Source organism: Populus trichocarpa, chromosome 5 (assembly GCF_000002775.5).
Source record: "Populus trichocarpa isolate Nisqually-1 chromosome 5, P.trichocarpa_v4.1, whole genome shotgun sequence".
NCBI lineage: Eukaryota > Viridiplantae > Streptophyta > Magnoliopsida > Malpighiales > Salicaceae > Populus > Populus trichocarpa.
The window spans coordinates 21963232-21989822 of NC_037289.2; the positions used below are offsets into that span (position 1 = coordinate 21963232).

General features: G+C 35.1%; 2 protein-coding genes and 2 long non-coding RNA genes across 15 annotated transcripts; 2 read left to right on the forward strand and 2 right to left on the reverse strand.

Moving 5' to 3' along the window:
* Positions 1–4043: 4043 nt before the first annotated feature.
* Positions 4044–4896, reverse strand: LOC112327463 (uncharacterized). Its single transcript, XR_002981679.2, has 2 exons — positions 4735–4896; positions 4044–4397 (listed from the first exon to the last, which is right to left on the reverse strand). It is a non-coding gene; the product is annotated as an uncharacterized LOC112327463 (long non-coding RNA).
* Positions 4897–10103: 5207 nt separating this feature from the next.
* LOC7454314 (protein LONGIFOLIA 1) lies at positions 10104–13891 on the forward strand. 2 transcript variants are annotated; one of them, XM_024602226.2, is made up of 4 exons: positions 10104–10397; positions 10499–11938; positions 12036–12228; positions 13305–13891. In XM_024602226.2, the coding sequence occupies exons 1-4, from the start codon at positions 10266–10268 to the stop codon at positions 13847–13849; spliced, it is 2310 nt and encodes a 769-aa protein (XP_024457994.2). In that variant the 5' UTR covers positions 10104–10265; the 3' UTR covers positions 13850–13891. The 2 variants fall into 2 exon arrangements, with proteins under 2 accessions (XP_024457994.2, XP_024457995.2); XM_024602227.2 differs by having other exon boundaries at positions 12042–12228.
* Positions 13892–18412: 4521 nt separating this feature from the next.
* LOC18099656 (uncharacterized) lies at positions 18413–22523 on the forward strand. 10 transcript variants are annotated; one of them, XR_008059300.1, is made up of 4 exons: positions 18413–18648; positions 19121–21561; positions 21641–21726; positions 21967–22523. It is a non-coding gene; the product is annotated as an uncharacterized LOC18099656 (long non-coding RNA). The 10 variants fall into 10 exon arrangements; XR_008059301.1 differs by having other exon boundaries at positions 22092–22523; XR_008059302.1 differs by having other exon boundaries at positions 19111–19234; positions 19319–22523.
* LOC112327644 (beta-carotene isomerase D27, chloroplastic) lies at positions 20701–25291 on the reverse strand. Of its 2 annotated transcripts, XM_024602078.2 has the most exons (7): positions 24788–25289; positions 24559–24698; positions 23946–24038; positions 22385–22446; positions 22025–22131; positions 21164–21256; positions 20701–20922 (listed from the first exon to the last, which is right to left on the reverse strand). In XM_024602078.2, exons 1-7 carry the CDS (start codon positions 25056–25058, stop codon positions 20882–20884), a joined length of 807 nt encoding a protein of 268 aa, XP_024457846.1. In that variant the 5' UTR covers positions 25059–25289; the 3' UTR covers positions 20701–20881. The 2 variants fall into 2 exon arrangements, with proteins under 2 accessions (XP_024457846.1, XP_024457845.1); XM_024602077.2 differs by having other exon boundaries at positions 20701–21256; positions 24788–25291.
* Positions 25292–26591: the final 1300 nt, after the last annotated feature.

Here is a 26591-nt window from a genome sequence, read left to right on the forward strand (position 1 = left end):
TTGTTCTTTTTATATATCTGACAGGTTATGTGCCTCAACGGTCCATTGTAATGATAATTGATGCTTGCATCATAAAAAGCCATCCTTATCTTTCTAAACCTTTAATCAATCTTAATTTATTATCTATGCCTAATTAAATCATATAATATATATATTTCTAAAAACTTATCAGCTCTCGAGACTTTGAATCAATTAATAAATTTAAATTAAAAAAATTAATTATTATTGAGAATTCTTTTATGGTTTGCCATCATCATGACATAATCTATAGCTTGATTTTTTTATAGCTATGATCTCACGTAAAAATGTCAACGGCACGGATTGCTTGCTCAAACTCGTAACGAGGGCTCCAATACTGCAAGATAGATATTTACAGATCATGCATATTATGTTGAGTCACATAATAAAGAGAATAATCGTGGGTGGTGGGGGGATCACGCTTGGTGATTTGTGTGGTTGGGCTACAGTACATGCACTGCTTAAGAGAAGAAAATTTAAAAACACCATTTAATGTTTTTTAAATCCCCGTGGGCTGGGCCGGTACGGGCCCACTAGAGGAGAAACAAGAGGAGGCCATCGTGCTTCGCCGCTTACGAGTGATGGGCCGAAAGTGTTAAAACGCAGGGGCAAGCGGCGGAAAGTCATTTTAAGAATTTTAGTGAAGTGATGTAATGGCTCGCTGTCTGTACTTGAGAATACAACTTCTCATCCAACTTTAGGTTAATTTACTCCGCAAGCAAAGCGTTGTGCCCCCAACACTAGTATATGCTTAAAGTGCATCGATTTATTAACTTAACATAAATCTCATTGGAAGACTTAAAAATTGCTAAATATATTGTTAACAAATGATTATCACAGGAGGCATCCACTGTGGCTCCATGCTCTTTGCCCTCTTCAATGAGGCCGTCTTCGCTTGAAAGAACGAGAGTACTGAGAGAGTTAGGGGAGCCATGTGAGGTGAGCATGAATCGATGATAAAGCCCACTACTTTTGGCAGTTTGGCTACTATTCCCAAGCAAATGGAAACGCACACCTTGCACCAGGCCACACCCGCATTATATATTATCTTTCTATAAAACAAGCGGCTGTTCTTACCATTATATTCATTTTGTAGTCTTATTTTGGCATCTATGGCCTATGGATTGGAAGCAAGGGAAATGAAATTTAAATCCTAATTCCTAAGCTAAGCTAGTAGCTAGGTCCAAGGAGAGCTAACCCTAATTCTCCGCACACAAAAAAAATCGTAATTTATACACATGCACAGGGTCAAATTAGGAGGATAGAAACTATATTTTTTAGAAAAAAGATAGAGAATATAGACCAGAATAGACACCTTGTATGGGGTCCAGAGAGAATATATGAAGCAAAATAAGCTAGGGTCTAGCTTGAGGAGAATGACTAACCTTCTAAACAATGTCGGTGCCTAAAATTAAACCCTAGAATAAGGTGTGAGAGGAATACCCACTCCCACAAAATATGTCTGTGAGTGTCTTGAGGTGCAATAATCAACCAAAATCTTAGATCGACGCCCGTGATCAATTGAGGCTATTTTCTATTTTCTTCTGGCTATTTTACTTAGATGCTGCAATAATCATTATATCTACAGGCAAGCTTGATGATCTGATGTTGAATTAAGAAATATTTTGCGGGACTAGGAAGAGACAATGAATTAGGAGCAAGTTCAAGCACGAAAACATGCCATTGCATCATGCATGTGCATGCCTAATTAAAGTTAAGCAATCCCTCCTTTTCTTCCCCTCGTCAGAAGGAAGGAAAAAATAATGACTGTACATATGCACATGCTAGGAGAATTTCTGTTTCACTTTTAGATAATGCGACATTTGCTTCTGCTTGACACTTATTCCATCTAACTAAAACTGACACGAGAGTTGTGGAGTACTGTCATTAGATTCTAAATTGTACAGGCGGGAGAAAGTGGGTAAGACTTCTTTTCCAGAGTTGGGAAATATCTTCCATGCTTCAAGACAACTGTGTGGTTTCTTAACGCTGCAGAAATGGACTTTCATAAATAAATAAATAAATAAATAATTTTATTATTTTAATATATTAATATTTAAAATATTTTTTTAAAAAAAAATTATTATATTTTAAAAAAATATTTTAAAAAACAATCATTACAATACTTTCAAACACAATGTAAAATAAAGTGCTATGTGATTTCAATCCTTTTTTTCCTTCCCCTTCTATGGAATAAAAGGTCTTATAAATGCCCATTCTTTATTTGACTACAACATTCAGTTTAAGAGGATGTTTTTTTATTATTATTGTTGTTGTTGTTAAAATTGTGTTTGTTTATATTTTAAAAGTGTATTTTATTTGAAAAAATATTAAATTAATTTTTTTAATGTTTTTTAATGGTTTTAATGTGCCGATTTTAAAAATAAAAATACATTTAAAAAAATTAATACATTTTAAAAAAATAATTTTTGGAAAAAACTATGTAATATAATAGTCAATACCTTTCTTGACTTGACATAACATAGCTGAACTACTAACATTCTAGTTCAGCCACTGTTCGTTTCTCCCAGAATATCACTTAACAAATTTGTAATTGACCCAAAATTTACAAGGCAAGGGACATAAACAGGCGCCTGGTCCATTTTTAGCAACAGTTTAAGAACTAAAGGAAGAAGGGGGAGACTAAGAAAAGGTCGGTTGGGATTAAAAAAATTCTGGGATGGTTGTTTTTATTGCTAGTACGGGCTGGCCGGTGCCAGAAATTAAGTAATAAAACGCAGTGTGAAATGTGAGTTTATAAAAAGATGCTGCATGCCAAATGTAATTTTTTTTTCTGGAAAAAAACAAGTGGGGTAAAATACTAAAATTAGGAATATAAAGGAAGCAAATTTGGAATTTCAACTTCATAGTGGAGATGTTTTATCTAAACCCTTATTCCTTAAATAAATTAAAAATAAAAGAAGAAGAAGGTTAGTCTAAAAGTTCTTTTTAAAAAAAAAAAGTGAAAAAAGCTAATTTTTACCCGTCAAAGTGTCATAGCACGGTCGTGATACCCAAATCCGAGACTTTGCTTTTTAACTAAGCGTCGCAGTTAAGCGAAGAGAGATGTCACTTTTGAAAGGTGAAACAGGAACTTGCAACCGGAGCTCAAAGCCAGCAGGCAAATTGATTTTTTGTTTCCAATAATTAAAAAAAAAAAAAAAAAAACCTTGACCCTTGCCAGCAGTTGTGACTCTTGCGAGGGAAATAAGATTAGCAGAATTGGAAAAAAAAAAAAAGAAGATCAGCAGAATTGAAACGGAAGCGGCAAAATTTGAAGCGGTCATAGGCAATCATTTCATAAGAAAATATAAAATTCCCATGTGACTTTAGGATAGAGTCAGAAATATTCAAAGTGGTCCAACCTAGAGAAGAATCAGAATCCCCCATCTCTTCATGATTGTTTCAGCATTCCCAAATCCATTTAGCCCAATCAATTAATTTGCAGAATAAACTATGTTCCCAGGGCTTCCCCTAAGCATACGGGGACTCTTCCATAAACAATAAGGGCTCGCATTTCCGTGTGAACAAGTTTTGAATATCCATTCATCTACTAGTTGGCCCTGTATTATATATTTTAGTGTAGGCAGCTGAAATTTGTGGTTCAAGGCTGGCTTCAAGCACCATATGACCTCGCTCAGGCTACAGAGAGAGAGGACCAAATAATCACTCGATCCTTTAAACGCATTAGAATGCGAAGGCGTGCAAGAGCTGTGGCTTGAGAGGGAGGGGGTTGGTGAGAAAGAATTACACGGAAGTTTCAGGTTGGGATTTGTGCTCTTTCACCACATTCATGTAACCAGGACATGGGGCTTGAGAGGGGCGTACGTGGGCTCCATGAATTATCAGGACACCCCACCTAAGTTTTCACTTGTTTTGTTTTTTTGACCACCTCCACTTATGAAGCTGGCTTGCGCGAGCCTTGTGAGTGATGAAGGTAAGTGATATAAAAAAAAAGGGGTAAAAATTAAAGGCATGCTGGAGATCTGAAATGCATGTGGGTTAAATGAAAAGTAACTAAGAGAGTGTTGAAAGGTGAAAGAGAAGCGGGTGCATGCTCTTTCCTATGATATATAATAATTATTGGACCATAGGTGGACAAGACGTATGAAAGAGATGTTAGGCCCTTAAAAAAAGCATATGATATTAGGCAGAACTTTGAGAGATGTTGTTCACTGAGAGAAAGACTCACATGGAGGAACGCAGAAAGCTATGGTTATTCGTCCCGAAGACAATCCACATGGGGTGGCAGCCCCAACCCCCAAATTTCCATATTGGAACCCCACTTATCTCCCAAAGCCATGTCATAAAAGTAAATCTCAAGGCAACTCAAGGGGCCCTGTTTGGCATGCACCAGCCATCTTACTGCTTGTTTACAGCTGTTGAAATTTATGCACAAAACTCACTGTATCAGTTACCTCCCTCCATAGAGATGACAATTTTTAATCCCATCCGAGGATAATGTGTAGGATTTTTTCATGGATTTCTATTTTCTTTGATGTATAATGGATAAATTATGAATATTATCGATCAAACTAAAAATCAACTCGGTATATATATTCATATTATATAGATGTACATACATAGCATTTATATTTTTTAAAAAATTAATATAATATATACATGGATACTTCAAAAACCGATCAATAAAATATAAATATTTAAATTTCTTATTAAATGAATAATAAATAGGAAGTAAATATAAAGAAACACTACCTGTATTATCCTTGCCATCAATCTCCACTAACTGAGATGACCATAATTTGGAGGTAATTGGAGCTCTTTCCGAGGGAACAGTCGAGCAATACTAAGTAGCTCGAAGTTTACAATTAGCCATATGTGACAAAGGTAAGAGAATAGAGTAAGCACTTTTGTTCATTTGCTCATCAGATTTGGATTTGACCAGTTGGGTCCTCAAATTTATAAACTCGCAGATGGAATACAATAATACGTTACGTGTAGATTCAGAGTTCAGGCAAAACTAAACTGGACGGGTCTGGTTTATTAGATTAAGACTGGCTTGGAACTTGCCAATTTGAAGCCAGCACCGAATCCCAGATAACCTAACTGTGAGAAAATGTTGGTGTTTTACGTCGATTGTGGAGACCTAGACGTCAAAAACTCCTCGGCTTTGATTGTCTTGTATGCACATTTATGTCGGTATAAGCTGGTATAAATGGTTGAAATCACAGGCAAAGAAACCTAGCTAGAACAGCTAGGGCTCAATTCATTAATCTGCGCATGCAGCTTCACTCAAAGAAGTAGGTTTACCGTTACCTGGACGCGAAAATACCATTTATAAAAAGGACAGCGCTTGTGAAATTCACAACGGATATAAAAATCCCAAAAACGATGTTGGTGCTCGATTTAAGGATGTGCACAGCCACAAAAACCATTGATATTCATGCTGTGTGTTGAAAACTGTGTTTTAAGCTAAAAAAAAACATAGAAAAGGATTTTGTAACTTATTAAAACACATCAAACTGCGTAAATAAACAAGTTACCTATCACACGATGTAAATTAAATCAATGCATTTGCATTACTTAAGACTCAAGCTAATGGTCATGTATATTGATAAAACATTAGGGTGCTAATTATTAATTATTTATATTGACTTGTTCTATATATTATGGATAATAGAAACTCCAATTATCTTTTTATTGACTTACTAGTGGTACCGAGCACTGTGAAAACATGAAAAAGCAAATTAAAATGTATATAAATCATTAAATTAATGAAATATAATAAGTGTCACGACACAATAGTGTATCATATAAAAAACATAAAGTTCATGTTTTTGATATGATGCAGTCCCACACAAATAAATGAATTTTAAGTGTTTGTTTTTATGGTTCAACTTGTTTTTTAAAGTGTTTTTTAATTTTTAATCTAAAAAATATTAAATTAATATTTTTTTGTTTTTTATGGTTTTGATGTGTTAATTTAAAAATAAAAAATAAAAAAATTTATTTTAATATATTTTTAATTAAAAAGTATTTTTTAAAAAAAATTGGATCACATTACCAAACACAAATTAAATCTTGTTTTAAAATCATAAGATAATGTTTATCATTGTTAATAATTTATGTGGTAATTATAACATATCATCAAGTGCAAATACAAATTATGTCTCAACTCTAACAAGCAAGCAAATTAAGTAAGTGTTTGTTTGATATTATGACACAAAATATTTTTTAAAATATTTATTAAAATTTTTCATTATTTTTCACAATCATCATCATATTAAAAATATAAAAAAAACTAAAAAATACTTATTTAATATTTTTTAAAGTAAATACACTTTCAAAACAAATTCAATCGTAGTTAAAAATACACACTCTAAGTGCCCATTTGGGAAGTGTTAAAAACTTAAAACTGGAGTTTTATGAAGTTTTTTTTAAAAATTTGTTTTGAATTAATTTCTTATATATTTTTTATTATTATTTTAATATATTAATATTAAAAATATATTATTTTAAAGTATTTATAAACAAATATCTCGTACTTGCAAACAGTCAGCCGCCCTTCATCCACTACATTGCGTGTCAGGTAGTGTCTGTTACAGCACTGCTGGCTCCTTGATTCTCTCAAACTGTACTCATGCCTCCTTATTTGCCTGTCGTGACGTGTATTTCTTTTCCAGGGGTGACCAAGATGATATGCCACGTGTAGTCCTCTATGGACTTCGTCGAGCCAAGTCTGGCGTCTTTTAGTAGTGTACGGAAGTGGATTGGACCGGTGATTACCGATTAGTGAATACATAACAGTCTCGTTGTGGTGAGACGGTGCGAGGATGTATGGTGGGGTGGTTGTTCACGACCTTCTAAGTTCGGAAAGCGATATGTTATTTTTCACTGCTCACGTGCTGCTTTTTGAGAGGATGTATGAGATTGTTTTTTATTTTTTTATTTTAAAATATTTTTTTTAAATTTATTTCTGATATTAATAGAATAATTTAAAAACATATAAAAATTTAATTTTAAAAAAACATTTGACAAAAAAATAGTAGCATATTGCAAGTTACATTTACTTTCAAGTTTTCATCACCGGAAACACAATCACCAATAATTTTTTTTTTTTAACATTAAAACATTACAGCTATAAAACAACATTAAAAAATTATCAATATTTTTCAAACCAAAATAACACTTTAAAACAACACCTAAAAACAAAAACAAAAGTCCTGCAAAACACCACCATGTCTCTCGTGATTCGCGTTAGTATGAGCACACTGCTGTCTCTCTCTTGGCGGCATTAGAGTGCTTTGCAATGCACGTGCACTCCACCAGTGATTGGTCAGAAGTTCTCAAATCCATATAGACCGTCGGATCCCTGCACCAGGCTCCATTCAGGAGAAGGATCCTTAATTAAATTTCAACTGCACTTGGAGAAAAAAAAAAAAAGGAGCTATTGTTGTGTCTGTATTTTTCAGTTCACATGAATTGAAGTCTTGAGAGGTTAAAAAGATAGTAAGTGAATAATAATTGCAAAGGGACAAAAATTTATTACTTTCGTTTAGCCGACATCCTATATAAGCTGTGAATCGCCTCGGTTTTCTTATATTATTTTAAGTTTTTTATTTATAACTGAATCTTTTTATAATCTAATTAGATAATTAGGTAGAATTAAGCTTGAAATTATAAAAAAATAGTAAATTAAAAGATATAGGACTGTCATGTTAATATATATATATATATATATATATATAATCCCAAATTCTCAAGAGTTTTTATTTTGATAAATTTTTTTTTTCAGTCTTGACTTTGAGAAAACAATAAAAAATTAATCTAATAAAATAATTTTAGATATTTAAGTTTAAAGTTTTCAAGTTTAGTTCATTACACTAAGTTTAATGATAATATTAAAAAGTTCTTACAGTTTAAATATTATTTATTTACGTTAAAAGATTTTTTAGTTCAAGTTGCATATATAGGAGCGCATGCGCTCGGTAACCTATTGATAACAAATAACAGGTTAAATTGATATCAATATATACTGTATAGTTTATAAGAGTGTTGTGAAAAATATATACATGAAAACAATTAAAGTGAAAGAATAAAACAGGTGATACACTTACACTATTATTTATTGTAAAAATTATAATCGATCAAATTTTAGATTTAAGCATTTTAAATTAATTAATGAATTATTTATTTCTCCACGTTTTGTTTTAAAAGCTGATATTTGGAGTTCAAATTTGAGTTATAAATTTCAGTTTCATGGCTTAAAAAATCATATCCCTAAAACAATTATTTAAATATTTTTTTAAAAAAATTTCCTACATTAATTTCATGCACCAACATAATAGTAGAAATGAAATAAGATGTCAGGCGGAGGACTACATGAACTTGTGAACTTTGTCGAGCCAAGTCTCGTGTCTTTTAGTAGAGTGTACGGAAGTGGATTGGATTAATGATCAGTGAATACTTAACAGTCTCGTTTTGGTGAGACGATGGGAGGATGATAGGTTATTTTCCACTGTTCATGGGCTGCCTTTTTACTTTCAAGTTTTCACCGCCAGAAACATAATCACTATGATAAATAAAAATTAAAACCACCTATCCAGGGGTGTAGTAAAAAAAAAAAAATTAAGAAGAGCTATGATTTCAGTTGATTTATTATTTAAATTTAAATTATAAATATTATTAAGAGAATGGTTGAAAAAACAATTTCCTTGCATTACATCTATCTATTTACTTTTTAGAGGGATGTTTCAAATTTTGCCACACATAATTCTCAAAATAATTTCTTAGTTAAAAATATATTAGATTTTTTTTTAATATTGGTACATAAAAATATTAAACATTAAAAAAACATCAATACCTTTTCAAGTCATAAGTATTTTTAAAAAACAACTAAAAACAAAAACATATAAAATGCATGAAAATAATTAAAGTGAAGGAACAAAACAAGTGATGTGCAAAAAAGGAATACAGTTTCCCATTTATAGAAGTGAATCGAAAATGAAAAACCAATATGAAATTCTATTTACAGCCAGACTTAAACGGATGAGTTTAAAGAAGAAGCATATATAATAGTCGAATGAAATGATTTATGAGTATTTAGTTAAGTGATGTAAAATATTTTTTTAATTGAAAGTATATTAAAATAATATTTTTTTATTTTTAATAATAATATATTAAAACCATTTAAAAAAATATTTTAATAAAACTAATTTAATTTTTTTAAAAAAAATATTTTAAAAACAAATTGTATCATAATACCTAATACACCGAAGGGGTCAAAGATTATACTATACACACACAAGTGTAGTTAGATACGGTAAAACCTCAGCGAAAACGTTGTCTAAAGCATTAAAAGTAGGAACAAACTAAGTTGGGGTTAGTTTAGGGAAAAAGGGAGTCAATCTATGAGTCATCGTTCAAACTCTCGATGCTCTAGACAATGGATTATCTGACACGTAGAGTACATTGCCGACGGAAGCTGACCAGCTTATTGCTGGTCTTGCGCGATACAAGTGGGAAAAAAAAAAAATTGCTAATCCCGCTCAAATTCATTACCCATCCTAACTTAAATTAATTCAAAAGGCATGTTTTAAGATTTTTATTTTAATAAAAAGTAAAGCAGTTTTATTTTTAAATCAAACCCCTTAAATGGACTGGTTAAGTTATGAATGGATATGTTAGGCTAACAAAATCTGACAAAATCAATTTTACCTTGGTTTTTTTTAAAATAAAACATAATTTATAAGCCAAACCATCAAATTAACCAGGAAGCAGGGCACCTCGAGTATGAGTATATTTGTTTTATGTTAAAAAATATTTTTAAATTATTTTTTTTATAATTTTAAATGAGTTTAATATTAAAAATAAATTTTAAAAAATTATAAATTTAATATATTTATAAATAAAAAAACCATTTTAAAAAACAATTACATGCTGAGTTGCATTGCCAAGAATTGAAAACTATTTCAAGCCCCGTTCTTATTCGAGGACCGAAGTGCCATTTCATGATAAGGCACAAACGGCTAAAAACCAGTTTGGCCTTTCTAGTAAATAAAGGGTAAATCTTGTCATTTTGTCTTGCCCTTCCTTTTAACTTTACCCAGCCTTTTAAAGACCAGAAAAGCGGGAGACGATGATATAGGCGCAGTCTCAGAGAGAAATACACACGGGAAATAGAGAGAGAGATGAAGTCTGGAGAGTGAAATGTTTTCTTGAGAAAGAAGAGACTAGAGAGTTAACGAGAAAGTGAGTCAATATACAAAGAAAGGAAAAACAAAACGATGGGAATGGTACAAGAGCAAAATATGGAGAAGCAGATGGGTTGCATGGCGGGCTTCCTACAGATCTTTGATCGTCAGCAGATTATCACCGGAAAGCGCCTCTATGCCACCAAACGTCTCCCTTTATCTACGGTAAGTTTTAATAATCCTTTGCAATCTTCACTCTCTGTTCTGTTGATATGTCTCTGTTTAGTTTTTAATTTTAGTGTGTAATTATTTGTTGGAATTTTCAGGGTGTTGATTCAACCCCAGAGCCAGAGAAGTCAATTGGATCACCAGCTATGCCAAGGGAATTGGATAAGCCGCAGCAAACAAGATCAATGCCTTCTCCGGACAGGTTTAAGCAATCTCCGGTGACGGAGCTCAGTTCACCGGCAGCACCGCAGTCTCTATTATCCGTTGAGATTCAATCAAAATCGCCTCCTCTTCTTCCTGTTCTGGAATTAAAACAAGGCACTAAATCATCTTGGAAATTCTGCAAAGAAGCTCCAAGACTGTCTCTTGATAGTAGAGCAACATTTGATGCAAAAGGAAGCCTTAAGCCGAGAGAAATTCGTACAAACACTGCAATCTTCTCAGTCAATCGGTGCAACGAAGAGCGAACGGACGATAATGACAAACAACGCCGATCGCCAAGTGTGATTGCGAGGCTTATGGGGCTGGAGTCATTGCAGGATTCGAGTCCGGATCCTTCTGAACATGTTAACAAACCTGAACTCAGAAGATCTGCTTCTGAGTCTAGAGCCTCCAGAGATCTGTTTCAGTATCGATTCATTGATGGAGTCAATTTTCAGTTGAAGCAAACGCTGCAGCAAAACACACAAACCAGTATTTCAAGAAACGGAGGTAAGAATCTGAATCCAAATGGCAGAGCAGTAGATCCAAAAGCGTACAATGCGGTGCGGAACTTGAGAGCTGAACCAGCTAGAGCTCAAAACAAAGGCGTTGGACAGAGAAAGAGCTTCTTCGATTCAGCTGATTTCTTTCCCGAGCCAAAACAGACTATTTCTATATGCGGTGAGATTGAGAAGAGGCTGAAAATGAGAGGAATTGATGAACCATCGAAAGATCTTGAAACTCTTAAGCATATACTCGAAGCTCTCCAACTTAAAGGCCTTTTGCATTCCAAAAAGCTAACAAATCAAACTAACCAAAGAAATTTCGTTTACGAAGAAACTCCAGTAATCCTAATGAAGCCAGCAAAATCACCAGCTTCAATGAACCGGCCAGATGGAAGAATCATCAGCGATTCGCCTCCTTCAAGTTATAGACAAAGACATGGTGTTCGTCGAGATCCTTACTACGTTGAGACATTGCCTGGTATGAGCCCCAGGCGCGAGCGACCGGAGATTGAAAGGAATGTGAGGGGCCAAGTCAGAGGTAAGAATACGAGTTCGCCAATGGCAAATGAGAATGGTGGTAGAAGTCCCAATAGAAGGAGACCTATGAGTGTTGAAACGCAGAGGAGAGTTAGTAACGATTCATTGGAGCAGAGAAGAGAGTCTCCGGTTCAGTCTCCTAAAATTAGTTCGAAGACGACAAATCGGTCACCAAGAAGAAAACCAACGGTTGAGATTTATCACAAGGATGATAAAGTGGCGGTCCCTGCTGAGGATGAATTATCCACTGTCTCTGAGAGTAGTCTCAGCACCTCTTCTCACGCAGATATAGAGGTGAATTTTCAGTATTTTTTTTAAATAATTAAGGGATTGATTTAATTTAATTTGTTGATTAATTTGTGCTAAATTTAATAACATTAAGAATTTGCAGTTGCAGAGGTTGAAACTGGAGGATTATAACGAAGGAAGAAATCTCTTGGAGAGGTGTGATAAGCTGCTTCATAGCATAGCAGAGATAACTGCAAACGAGTTGCAACCTAGTCCAGTATCAGTGCTTGATTCCTCGTTTTACAAGGAGGAATCTTCTCCTTCACCTGTAATGAAACGGTGCGTTGATTTTAAAGGTAAGGGGACTCCCTGTCTCTGTCGCATTTTGTTCTAATTTTTGCTTGCTTGGTAAAAAAGTTCCAGAGGAAGCTTCAAAAGCTAGATTGGTGACGTAGTTTCTGATTCCTTACCTTAGGCCAGTAAATCTAGGCCTGCTTGTAGTTAGCGTAGGAGTCCTCTGCTCCTCCTCCTACAGTGCAGCAGTCACGTAAGATCCATTAAAAACTTGCCATGTCAGTGGCTAATAAGATGCCTAAAATCTGGATATCGAATTAATAGATGACGTGGGTTGGTTTAATTGGTGGCTTAGCTACTGTTTGATAACATGGTAAGTCATGCTATATTATTGTTACGGGTAGGCGGGAGCAACCTAAAACCAGGTGATGGGGCCGGTTGGTTCATGTAAAAACGACGTAGGAGCTTGCAAAATGGAACACGCACCAGTTGTGTAATCACGTGGAAAGATGGAAGAACTTAAAGTTAAAAGTGATGATGATCATCGGATTCGAGAAAACGACTGCGGATCTTGGACAGTCCTTATTGAAGAGTGTTAAATGCCAGAGTAACTCAGTAACTGTGACGTGTAATATGCTGCAAAATTAAGTGTCGAAGAGGTACTCCTGCTGCAAAATTACTGGAATAAGAAAGAAAAAAATATATCCCCAAACCCCGTACTCTTCTTTCTCTCTACTTCGAAAAGAATATGCTTCCGGGAGGTGACTGGCAGATGTCCGTTCAGGACTTCCATGAGAAATTAGTATGCTTCATGCTTGTCTTGGTTGCTTTTAATAATGGCCCACGGTGTTAAACACAGTGCCCTGCCTTCCTGTTATAGAGAGCTAGCACAGTGGGTGTTTGTGGATGTGGATTTCCTTATTTTTATGACCAGTTGCTCTCTCTGCCAGTTCTATTAAGACTTTGTTGCTATCATGGTCCGTACTGATATGGACACTGTTTACCTTGTGTTAAAAGTAGAGGAACATTTTAATGGGAACAGTGCTGCCTGTGAATAATGATGTTATTCTGTTAATTTATCGTGACTCTGGACATCGATGTCTTGTAACACTTTTTGATTTTTCCGATCAATTGGCAGAACTAGAGGATGATATGTGGAGCACAGCAATCTCTCACGCCGAGTCAAATTCAGACGACTGGGACTTTATGTACATTTCTGATATCCTCCGAGCTTCAAATTATTTGCCCGAAGACTCAGATATATTCCAGTTTCTAGAGAGGCAGCGGCATCTCAAAGGAAAGGACACTTCCCAAGTGCCAGCACTGCAAAGAAAGCTTGTTTTTGATACAATCACGGAAATTCTGAATCGAAAGAGACATTTGCCTCCTTGGAAGGGAGGACAGATTTCGTTGCAACAAGTTTGGTCAGAGTTTCAAAGAATTAGGGAGAGAGACGCATCGGATGACTTGGTTGAGGTGATCTGTGGTATGCTTAGAAAGGACCTCGCAGGTGATACTATAACTGGATGGGGAGACTGCCCAATTGAGATGTCTGAAGCTGTTTTAGATATCGAGAGGCTGATATTCAAGGATTTAATTGGCGAAACCATCCGAGATCTCGCTGCCTTTTGCCGGAAGGGTAATCAAGTAGTCCCCGTGCCTAGAAGGAAATTGTTATTCTAAAATTGAAAGAACAAAAAAAATAAAGTGGCCTTGGTTTCTTTTTTTCCTTCTTTGGTTTGGGAGGGGAGGGGGGGATTTAACGATTTGGGGGGGAATTTTTAGTTTAGTTCACCAGAAAACCAGGGAAATCTAACGTTCAGTTTTGCAATTTGTAAAGAGAATTGGGGGGGCGAGCTCGAATGAAAATGTTAAATTTGGTGTGGGTAAGCTTTCAAGCACGCATTATGTTTGGTATTTTAAAATATTGGCAAGTTAAAAAGTGCAATTATTTTACCACTAAAGCATAGTTAAGTACACAAGTCTTCTCTAATAAGCAATGAATAATCATTCCACCTGCTGCTCTGAAATTATGGTCAGAAGTGTTCATTTCAATGACGACTGGCGCTAGAGGGTGTTGGTTGGTGGTCATCATATTTATAACGTCCACCGACCACCGTGAGCTCAAATTTTCAAGAGACTCACAAGTGTTCTGACTGTTAGCTAGTCCCTTCTTTGGATCACGAATGTTCATGTGATGTAAAGAGAATCCTCGGAAATGCAAGTTCTAGTTGGTTGGGAAAATGGATTTATACAGTAGAGCGAAAATGGACAGTATCCCTCCTACAACAGGTAATTGTTACTGAAACTGGAGGAGTAACTCTTAACTGCCTCACTCTTTACTTGCACCTTTTCCTTCTTAATGCAAGATGCAGAAGATAAGGGACTGCCCAAAAATCTCACTGACCAGCAAGTAGCATGGGCAAGGGCTTGGAGTGACAAATGACTGAGCTGTGGCAAACCGTCCAGGGTAATCCATGAGCTGACTAGTGGAAATGCTGTCAATTTAGATTTGGTTTGACGGGTTGGTTAACTAAAGTTTTCCAAATCTTTGCTTGGAGCTGGCTATAATTTCCTATTTCTTCACATTTTACTTGCCGGAGATTTAACCGCGCGCTTCCATTATTTGCTTGTCTGCAATCTTAAAGAACTTGGTTGGTTGACACTCGTAATTGCTGGAATGGATACGAATCTGTATTAGTGAGTTCGTCTATAAGTAATCAAGGGAACCCCCCCTTTTAACTTACAGAAGCAGAATTGCTCTATATATCATAAGGTCCGAAGAACAATCCTTTTGTGCTGGAAAATATTACAAGAAGAACTCGAGTAGGAGATATTATGACCTGGGGACCCTTTGGCCCCGGTTATATAATACCATAGGCAGAGAGAATTTAAAGCTTGTCTTCAAAAGTACCGATAGAAAGCTGCTTAATGGCTAATGCATTGACTAAATAAAAGGCACTTAGGTTTCTTAGACACGATTACTTCTCCTTCTTCCGCATCATAAGCATGCCATGTGCTGATTTTTAATGTTTTTCAAAGGTCCAGAAAAACCTGTTCTCGTCTCCCATCTTTCCGGCAATTAATTAGTCCTTAGTCCATGGAGCTTGGCCCTCAGAATTTCATGGGTACTGCTCGCTATAGTTCGCGCTTGAACACTCACACCAATCTAACCAAATCATGGGTTTCTTGGGTCCTTCTGTAGGGCTTGTTCGGTCGCTTAGCTTCCTGCTGTGATTAAATGAAATGGTTTGTGGTTGGTACATTATTCAAACCAGTCATAACACCTATAAGTATAACCATTTGATGCCAAACGATTTAGGCTGCGTTTGTTTTCTTTTAGTTTTTGTGTTTGCGGTGAAATAAATACAATAATATATTTGATAAATTAAACTGTGTTTTATGTTGCGGGATTCATTAAAAAATTAAATTTGAAACGCGGTTTTTATGCAATAATTTTTATATTTTTTTTAACTGAGTTTCGTAAAAATTTCTAAAACCCCGTTTTTTTTTTGTATTTCAAAAACGCTTTTGAAAAAATTTAAATTTATTTTATTTTTTTCTTTGCTTTAAATTAATATTTTTTTAGGATTTTCAGATCATTTTGATGCGTTAATATCAAAATTAATTTTTAAAAAATAAAAAATATATTATTTTAATGCATTTTCAAGTAAAAAACACTTTGAAAAACAACCGCAACCATACTTTCAATAAAACTATCAAACATTTTATACATGTTTTGTTGCTACATATAAATTTTAATTATAATTTTTATCAAACACGTATCTAAATCCAACTTATCACAACTAATTATACATTTTTTTTAATTTATTTTTTTCAAATAATAATCATCAAAACTATCTAAAAAAACACACACGTAGTCTGACATAGACACCGTTGTTGATGCATACCTTATAGGGTTTTACCAGTCTGATAAGTATTCAAGGAATTTTTCACGAACCAAGGTCATTTAGCCAAAGCCCCAGACGGACGACAAGAGCCAAGCATATCTTGAACGGTTGGGCTAATTCATCCACATTTATCCCCACCAACTATAAGGACAAGGCATGCCTACATTAAATGCATTGCATTTCCAAGACCATCTTGCAGATTAGAAAATTCCAATGATATCATCATTTACTTTCAATAGTAATTTGTCACTTTTGTTTGGGGTTGCCGTCAAAGCACACGTCGGTTAAAATACAATATTGTTTTCGAAATTATTTTTATATATTTTTATTATTATTTTGATATGTTAATGTAAAAAATAAATTATAAAAAATAAAAATACATATTATTTTGATGTATTTAAAAAAAATAATTTAAAAAATAATTACTATTACATTTTTAAACTCCCCGAAACTGAGTGCGAAGGAATCAACATGTCAAAGCTTCTTTTTATCGTATATTTTTGCTTTTTATTACTTTTTTTTTCCCTCCAAAATGCCAGTAATGTGTAGGCTTGTTGTCCGGTCGATGAACGCAAAGATACAAATGCAGTGTGGGGTTATAAAGCGATAGGCACCTCAACACGCTGCCCTCTTTAGTTGTGGGCCTTGATCCCTTCTTCCATATCACTTTTCCATTACAGGCCTGGTGGCCCATATGTCCCAGTTGGCTGGTCCCTCTTCGTTATTTGTCCAGACCAATTTCTCCTCTCACTCGCAGATATTAACGGGTATTCCTACGTAACCAGGGGCTTCATTTTTTTTGCCACTTTTCCTATATTCCGCCACTTCTAAGTAGAAATCTGCGATAGCAAGAAGAAGCTATGACCGTGAATCTCTAAACATGGGAAAATTGGGGTCCCTGTCATCCAAATTGCGCACAAGCTTATCCATTTATACGTTGAAAGATGCTAGTGGTGCACCGGCATGTGCACATGCGACTGCTATGGACTTGACGTTAATTTGAGAGGTACATGTGTTCTGGGGTAGCACGCAGTTGATTAGTTTCATGAACTTAAGACTGCAAAAGAAGTCTTCGATCTTGTCTTAATCCGTACAGTGACTGGCTTTCTTTGTCACCTCTATGGGGCCTCTGCATATGACAATCTCACTGGGCATTGCCGGAGTATTATTTGCCAAGCTAAAGCTCAAGGATATATATACGTGGAGTTCAAATATGATTGGATACTTTAGGGCACTGGAGCTTTTAACCAAAGGGCAAACAATATGGCCCCGGCACTCAGGATGTGATGAATGGCAGCTAACGTTTTTCTTTGGTCAACGATGGATGCGCATCATCTCTTGTTTGCAGACGGTCTTTATTGGGAAAAAAGGATGGACAGATAAATTCTGTCAAACTTTTATTTATTTATTTGCATCGCTATCTCTTTTACAACTTGCAATTAATTTACTCTACTCTTGAACTGTGTAACACACTGATTTTTTCTTAGAGCTACAGACAAACATTATTCTCGTAATAAATGAGAATGATGTCCTGCTTTAGTAGCAAGCAAGTGCTCTTTCACAAACGACAATCCTTGCTTACAACCCTTATCTTTCTCATCCCTCGTGCCAAGAATCACAGTAAACGGTGTTTTTCCCATTTTGTATTGGAGATGGTTTTTTACTCACCCATGCCTGTTTTTTTTTTCTTATTAATTTTTTTTTAATCGTGGGTGTCCGGACCAGTTTACGTGCACCTCGACTAATCTACCGAGATCTTGAAGTTAACGACCATATAAACCTCTAGTGGCTCTCAAGTTTATGGCACTCAAAATAATGATTTCTTGGGAATAAACTCATAGCATGATGACCAGTTGAACTATACTCCTTAGAGTTCTTGCTAACTTAATTATATGGGTTGGGGTAGGTGCAGTTGTAGAAATCTACCTTTGTCTAGTATCTTAAACGTTGAGAAATTCAAGCAATAGGAGACTTGAAACTTATAAGGTGGTGTTTGTTTTTGTGGTTGAACGTATTTTAGAAAATATATAAAAAATTTGTTTCAAATTAATTTTTTTTTGTTGTTTCTATGTCATTTTGATAGGCTAATATTAAAAATAAATCTTTAAAAATAAAAAAAATATATTATTTTAATATATTTTTAAATAAAAAATACTTTAAAAACAACAGCTATCACTATTACATTATCAGATATTTTTTATTAAATTTTCTATTAGCTACTTGGCATTTAACCATTAGCCCAAAACCCCAACCCATTTACTAAGCCCATACGAAGCCCCTCGCTCAAGCAATATAATCGGGCCAACGCAAGCCCACGATTAGAAGCCCTATCTAAAAGAGCGATGACAATTTCTCTCCAGCCAGAGCCTGTTTGTTTGGAAATTGGAACTGAATAGATCAATGAAGGCACATGACATGATACGCTGATCCAAGGAAATCACAGTGCCGATTCTACTTAAGAATCTTGTACAACGATGATCATTCAGTAACGGTTTTTGCTACAAATCTCAAAATCGGATCTCCAAGTTCCTTCATTTGAGCTCTCTTTGCTCATTCGTGCTGCAATGAATGGTACCTTCTCGTTTTCTTGTATATGTTTTTGGTTGATTGTCAGTTTTTTTAATCCTTTTTGTGATTATTTTCGTTAGCTTGGCTTGGCCTTTGATTACTGATGTATCTCAGCGTCAAGATTATTTACTGAAACTGAATTTTCTTTTCACGATTTCATGGGTTGAAAATTATGCTGTTTTGAATGATATTTGGCATCAGTTTCTGATGCTTTTAATCCATAATCACACTCCAAAGACTTGAAATCAATCAATTAATTATGCCTAGTAGATACAGATGTAAGCAATTAGCTATAATTGAGTGCAATTATGTTGTGCAACACTGTGGAACTCACTGTTTAGGACCCCTTTTGTTTGTGGATTGGATGTTGAAGGTGGAAGTCCTGCTCCACCAATGTCTGAAGTAGAAGAAAATATTAGACTTGTGTGCTTTACTTCAATTTTATGGATTCTTAGTTTCGTTTAGTTTTTGGCAGCTTTGTTTAGGTTGATAAGATATCGAGGTGACATAAAACCTCTGTCCATGGTCGTGAAGTTTTGGCAAGAATAGGCATGGTGATGAAATTCTTGCTATTGCCAACATCGCCCAGGTATTCGTCCTTCTTTATCCTTTTAAATTTGTGATGCTTCTCTACGCATTTTCCATTGTGCCTAATGTTTAGATCCAAACACAGTCTTTGTAGAATGAAATGATACCTCTTTCAAGGTTGGCCCCAGGTGTACCCTGTCTCTCCACTGAGTCTCATATTTGAACACTTGCAAAGAGATTATTATGAAGGGTATCCACTTTCAGCTAAATTTTTTATAATGGGTGGCAGTAGTCAGTCACTCTCTCAACAAGACAGAAAAGACAGCAGAAAAATCTTTAGTTTGATCATTTGACAGAGCATAAAAGGTGGGAAACAATCTTGGTCCACCCTGCTGATTCAAAACCCTACAATAAATCCTTGGTCAAAGCACTTTTCATAATAAAAGGTTAATTGGCTTTGCTATGAGCATGATTAAGAAAGTAGGGGTTTTGCACCTAGTCCAAGCCTCACCAAATGTTGTGATGAAATCAGCGTGGTGGTAATTCTATTTAGAGGGGAGGAACAATGTTTTAACATTTTATCAATGTGTTGAGGATCTGTCTAATCAAAACTGTGACCTTGGTGTTTGGCTTCATTTAAATGGTGCCCAACATGATGGTTTCATCTGAATGAAGGGGGTGAAAAGAGAGTTGATGCTAATAGCCTCTTTGATTTTGAATGACCCAAGCCTCACCAAATGTTGTGATGAAATCAGCGTGGTGGTAATTCTATTTAGAGGGGAGGAACAATGTTTTAACATTTTATCAATCTGTTGAGGATCTGTCTAATCAAAACTGTGACCTTGGTGTTTGGCTTCATTTAAATGGTGCCCAACATGATGGTTTCATCTGAATGAAGGGGGTGAAAAGAGAGTTGATGCTAATAGCCTCTTTGATTTTGAATGACCTTTCACGTTTAGTATATGATGCAAGCATTTATATTAGAGGTAATCATGATTTGCTACCAGCTCTTCAATTTTTCAAACATTCTTGTCTCAGATATGTGTGACTATTATTAGTGAGTTTCAACCAAATCCACAAATATTCCTTCCCCATTGACACCACAACATCTGAGTTGCTTGTTATAGCAGCAAGTTCCATTTATGACTGGCATCCATTACTGATCTCCAAAAAAGGAAAAAAAAAACTATGGAATTATCTTGGAGTCATGACTAGTAGAGTATCATTTCTACCCAAAGCCATCCTGGGTTTGAGTTCTTGGGCCCTGTGACATCTATCATAAATTGGCCAAAAAAAAAAAGAAATTTATCAGACCTTTTCAATAAGGTAAGTTACACATTTGCGTAGTTCAATGTATGGTTAATCATCATATTTTTGTATTTACTGCCATAGCACTGTGAAATCTAAATCACCATAGTTATAGGCCAACAATTATATACCTCCAAGGACTGCATGAAAATTCTTGAAGAAACAGAGCAAAACTACAGTAGATACAATATTACCGTTTCTTTTCCAGTGCTGAACAAGTTGTCTCTCATTTCTTCAGTGGTATATTGAATAAGTAAAAAATCATTACAATATTGTGACTTAGTACAAGTGGTCATGAACTTCTGAATTGTATACAGTATGAAAGAAATATCTCTCAATTAGTTGTCAGGACAAAAGGTTCATATTGTAAAACGAACTCCTCCTTCCTTGCGTCTTCATGTTAACTTGAGCATTTCATAATGTGCTTTCGGTTTGCTTTACCTGCAAAATACACAAGGATTGTGTGAGTGTGAAACGACTTTCCTTTTTTATTTTCTGAACTTTGATATTATTGTTCTCAATTAGTAGACTGCCTTTTAGAACACTCAAAAGTTCTTCTGATCCACATATGGCCAATCTGCTGCCAGATTGGATGTGTTTGTTTTGTTCATTAAGCCAAAACATATGGTGGAATTAAGGATGCACGAGCATGTGCTTATGTGAGGATGACTTGAATTATTACATAGTTTATAGCATGGCTGTTTGAATGCTGGATCTTCAGTTATTGCCGGAGGCTCCTGACCAAATATCATCTCACAGCTCATATCATCAAAATCTACAAATCAGACAGCAAACCATTAGTAACTTAGCTGCAGTAGACAGATCCCCTTCATTTAAATCATCGTGTGTTGATTGCAAAATTTTAACAGTGGTGGCCCTGCACTCAGCTAATGATTGGCACGTGGGAATGTGACTAACGTTCAACTTAGGTGCTTGTTGTCATGATATATGGGAGCAGGTTAAGGATCATGATTGGTTTCATGGGAAACAGGTGAAAATTAGCGGATTGTATTGAATTTGGACGACTTGGTGGCACCAATCATGGAATCATATATTTTTAATTAATGTTCACTAATTCAGGTAATTTTGACTTGATATATTAGCAGTATTCTTCTATATGCTGAAATTCACACCTTAGATTGGATGGGTTTACTTGCAGTTTTGCACCCTTAGTGGTTATGCTTGGGCCCCCCTTGGGGCCCTCCATTGACATGATGAGCATGGCTTCCACATTCTCTAGTGCAGGTACTATTACTCCTTGAAGTATATCCCTTTTTATTTTGTTCCTTTTCAATTGCCATGAGAGGAAAAATGGAAAAATCGTTGTTCTATTGGCAACTTTCTATTCCAATGTTCTGCACATTATACGCCCTTTGCAGTGCAAAACAAAATTTGAGTATTGATTTCTTATGCAGTAGTGTTCTGTGTTTGTCCTTTCTTTCTTTTTGCCTCAAATGCCGTCTCTTATGATTGTGCCACATACAGTGATTTGGTTCTTATGCCTGTGTGGCCATGCATATAGTTGCTGAATGAGAATACTTACTAGGAACCATGTCAACTGGCATTCCAAGGGAGTGCTTGATAAATGTTTGACTCGGAATCTTACACAGATTGGTACACATCCCAACACAGTTTGTCTCCTCTAAAAACCTGCAAGGTGTAGGATTGATGGCTAAGATACCAAGTGCAATAAAAACTTTAATGATGATTTGAAAATGATGATGATTATTGCCATTATGATGGTCATGATGGAAATGGAGAAGGAGAGAGCCTTGAAGCATCAAACTTATTGGAGCAGATTGATTTACCAAGTAAAGTGTCCTAGGCTGGTGACATGTATGGGATAGTGGGACCCCCGTAGGTTATAATAATTAAGTTTGGAATTGCAGGGAAGTTATTTTACCTGCACTTTTTTATGTGGACTACATTCTTTTCCTTTTTTCCGTTGAACTCGGATTCCCGCACCTTGTTTTGTAAAATCCATGAAATCACTCTCGTTAGGGTATAATCACAGTTTAATAGAAATATCTTAATTCGCAAAATGCTTTGTGGGGGTGTGTGCTTGTGCTTTATTGAGTGATTAATCTGCAAAATGTTCCCATAATTGTGGACATCAATGATTGTCATGACCTAACGTAGAGCTAGCTATTGAGAGGAATTTTGGGTCAAAGAAAAATATCAAACCAAGCACAAGGGAGAACAAATATGAGTAAACAGATTCAGTATAGATGAATTTATATGGAAATGTGAATTCAGTAGCCCGACCTTTACGTTTAGGATTTTGACAACATATTCAATATATTCTTGTTTTGGGAAGCTTAGATAATGTTGAACATATAATCAGACTACTTATTTTAAAAAATAATTTTTTATTTACGAATTACGATTTTAAATATTGGGTTGCTGAAGTTTGATTAATTAAAACAATCTAGAACTAATTACTTTAAAATTTGATTAATCAATTGTTTGAACGAGTATTTCTTGTTACACGATAAGGGTGGTGCTATGGACACAATTATAAGTCCTTTCACAATTTTTAATTTTTAACTTATAAATTATAACTTGCACTATATTCCTTATTTAAAAAAATTGCTTTGAGTGATTTTTACTAAACATATTTCTATTTAAAGTTATTTTTTATCATAAGTTATGTATGAAAATAATTTTTCAACTATGAATCATAATTCAAAAGCCATGCTAAATGCACTCTTAAAAATGTGGTTTTAACTCTTATATTTAATAAATCAACTGTTTTTCTTTTAATTAGTCACTTGGAGGTTAAATGCATTAATTTTGTTTTGAGCACTAATTTTCTTTTAATATGAAATTACAACTTAGGAAATTAAATTGTAAATCCAGACAACCGTATAATTTCTCGCATGGAAAATGAAATTAGGAGTCACAACGTGCGAGTTAATTTTTCTCCTAGTTGAAGGAAAGCCATATCTGGGGGAGGCTAATTCTCCATTTTTCAAGGTTTTATTTTTTTCCGGGTGGACTTAATACTCAATTTTCAGTATGCAATGCCAAACTATTCCTTACTGGCTTTGTTCTGCTACTGGCATGGTTTTTCCCCAAGGCAAAGGATCCTAGGCCCACTAACCTCCCAGATCACACCCCTCGGGTTTCAGATGATAAAAAAACAAACAAACAAACAAAGCAAGCATGCCCAGACTATAGTTCAGAAAACAAATTGAAAGCTTTAATTTTTGGAGTAATGTTAAAGCACATGTAAAAGCAACAAATCATGTTTGTTTTTATATCTTAAAAGAATTTAAAAAAAAATTAAAATTTTTTTATTTTTTATTTTTAATTAATTTTTTTAATATTTTCATATTGTTCTAAAGTGCTTATGTTGAATATAAATTTTAAAAAATAAAAAAAAATCATTTCAATATATTTACAAATAAAATACATTTTAAAAACAACCATTACCACAACATTAAAAACAAAAAATTCCTTACCTCGCTGGGTCCTACTAGCCAAGCAAAGAACAAGGTTGTGAAGGCCGCAAAGTATTCTCTTTTAAACGTGGACTCTGGTAGCATTATCTTTATCTGCCACAAATCGAAACATCAACGCTGATTCATTATAATATTGGAGCATGCTATGAAGAATTTAGAAATTACTACCTCACATGACATAGATTAGTAGAAAAATTATTTAAGAGTTCCATATAATCTAAAAATATTTTTTGCTTTTAATTTGTTTTCTCCAAACAAACCGTCTTGTAGTGACTCTTGAGTGTCTGTCTCAAACAATTCCGAATCAATTCTACATGAGGGATTGAAGGAATTAGAGGAAATGTTATCTTCTTTTGATAAATTATGTAAAGAAGATGAAAAGGATGGATCATAATACATGTGCAACAGCTAAAAAATCCAGTCAGAATGCTTTATTTTGGCACATGGTTCCACTATAATTCACTCTATTCAACTTGTTCTCAAAGAAATAAAGATGAGAATTTGGAAGGCCTAGGAGTTTCCATGCATTTCTCTATAGTATGTGTGCATGAAAACCAGAATAATTAGTACTCTTACACAAAGGTAAAACCAGGAAGGAAAATATCGAACTTGCCATGTTCAAGATCAGTCTGGGGATGGCTCGATTAAGAGATTGAAGCACAAGCCCGTGTTGTTGAATTGGACTGAATTTCTGCCATGTATCTGTAGCTGTCTGCGCCAAGCTCTCATAACCTCTCTTGCTGTTTCTTAACCCTGCACATGTTTTCATGGTCTGATTTTCTGTCCTCGAAAAGGAAATGAAGAAAAGTCCATGAATAATCAATATTAGAAATTAACTAAACCTGTTGCATCTTGAAATTGCTGTGATAGATAGTTTATCGCTAGCTCGGCAAACCAGCTATCATTATAGATAGTCTTTTTCGTAAGTCCTGTTAACTTGTCTGTCCGATTTGAAGCTTTCCTTTTCTCTGTTACTCCAGTCATGTTATTATCCGGTGCTCTTGTAAGAACTGCAAGAATAGCAGGAGAGTGATATTTGATCTTACAACCACGCGGCTGTCGCGGCAGGGATGGAGTAGGACTTCTAGTTTGCCAAAGAATCCCTGCTTCCATGTCTCTGGTTGATCAGAAAGAGAAAGAGAGGTTAAAGGGCCTAGACTTTGAATTGTATCTTCGGATCTAGTTTTTGGCAGAAGTGGAGCGTATGACAACAAAGAGAGCATACGTAGATACCATTTTAAACAAAACTCCTAGTTAAGAAGATCCTGTAGTTTTTGTTTCAGGTTTTTTGGAATCTTGCAACCTTAATTTGTGTTATTGCATTTCTTGTTCACACTAGCATATATATATATATATATATATATATATATATAGTACTAATGGTAAGTACAAGTGGACGTTTACTCGGTGCATTGATTATCGTCAGCTTATTGAGTGATCAGCGTAGGTTCTTGTGGAAGCACCCTGTCTTTCATTCAACTTGCATCACATCAAGACATCATGGATCAAACAAAACACAATCCAAAGAATCTTTCATTGGGAAGTTGCAAATTATGCTTTTATTTTTTCTTAAGGTAAATTGAGTACGTATCCTCATTGGACTAGGTTCATAAAACTTTAGACCAGAGCCAGAGATGTTTGGATCTTTTTGAAACCTGTGGTTTATGACCATGTCAGAAAGAAATTCGTGGTGAATGGAAAACGAACATGAGAATCCCGTGAGCAAGTATTGCACGGTAGCTTAGAAAACCTCTTTTTTAAAAAAAAAGTATAGAGATTTCAGAAAGAAATGCAAGCCGGTGTCTGTTATTTTGGTTCATGTTAAGAATGTGAGAGCTCCTGCCCGTGGGACAAGCATGAGTGCTGATTTTGGTTAGACACTGAGTTAGGACTTGGGACTCCTTTTTTATGCGTTATTAAGATTATACCGTGCAAGATTATAGTAAGTTAATTAGCCCCTCCAAATTAAATTTTGTGTCAGGCTCCACCGCTGAGCCACCATTTAATATTTATTTGATGTCTAGCTTAATCGAGACCATCTCACTATCAACTGACGATTGAGGATGTAAGAGGGCACGATCATGTATTTGGATTTGGATTTGGATCCCACCAGAGTGTAGAATAACATAAATTAATATACCAACCTCCACAGACCAAGATTGGATAAAGATCGAATAACTGGTTATGGAGGAGGCTGCTGATGGTACAAATATATATGCTTGCTCATCAACAGTTTGTCAAGCATTTTTATAATGATAAACTTAGAAAAGAAGATTTCCAAATCAGTCATCTCAAAAATCTAAAAATTATACAGACAATACATGAACAAACGAAACTGTGAGTCATTAAGGCGTATATAGGTTGTGGATCCCTGATCATTTTCAGAATCAGAATGTCGTTTTCCTGGAAAACACAACTTTCCTGAGCTGCCATGCCTCTTTTAGTAGCCACAAAGAAGTTTTTCCTGATGAAGTCAGTTCTCGCTATTGCATGACAACATTGGGGGCTGCTAGCATGATGTATTCCTCCAAATTTCGAGATGAATGGAGGTGATCGATATTGTAGACTATTAAAGATAATTTTAATGCATCATGTTGATCATTGATCAATTTATGCTACTAAAATCAGTACTTTTCGTTACTCTTT

Excerpts from the sequence above, each read along its gene's own strand:
- LOC7454314 (XM_024602226.2), top strand. The coding sequence starts at position 10,266 with ATGGGAATGGTACAAGAGCAAAATATGGAGAAGCAGATGGGTTGCATG. Across the intron at positions 11,939-12,035 it reads CTTCTCACGCAGATATAGAG|TTGCAGAGGTTGAAACTGGA; the intron begins GTGAATTTTCAG and ends AAGAATTTGCAG. Across the intron at positions 12,229-13,304 it reads ACGGTGCGTTGATTTTAAAG|AACTAGAGGATGATATGTGG; the intron begins GTAAGGGGACTC and ends ATCAATTGGCAG.
- LOC112327644 (XM_024602077.2), bottom strand. The coding sequence starts at position 25,058 with ATGGAAGCAGGGATTCTTTGGCAAACTAGAAGTCCTACTCCATCCCTG. Across the intron at positions 22,447-23,945 it reads GGCTAGTAGGACCCAGCGAG|GTGCGGGAATCCGAGTTCAA; the intron begins GTAAGGAATTTT and ends TTACAAAACAAG. Across the intron at positions 22,132-22,384 it reads GTCCACATAAAAAAGTGCAG|GTTTTTAGAGGAGACAAACT; the intron begins GTAAAATAACTT and ends TACACCTTGCAG.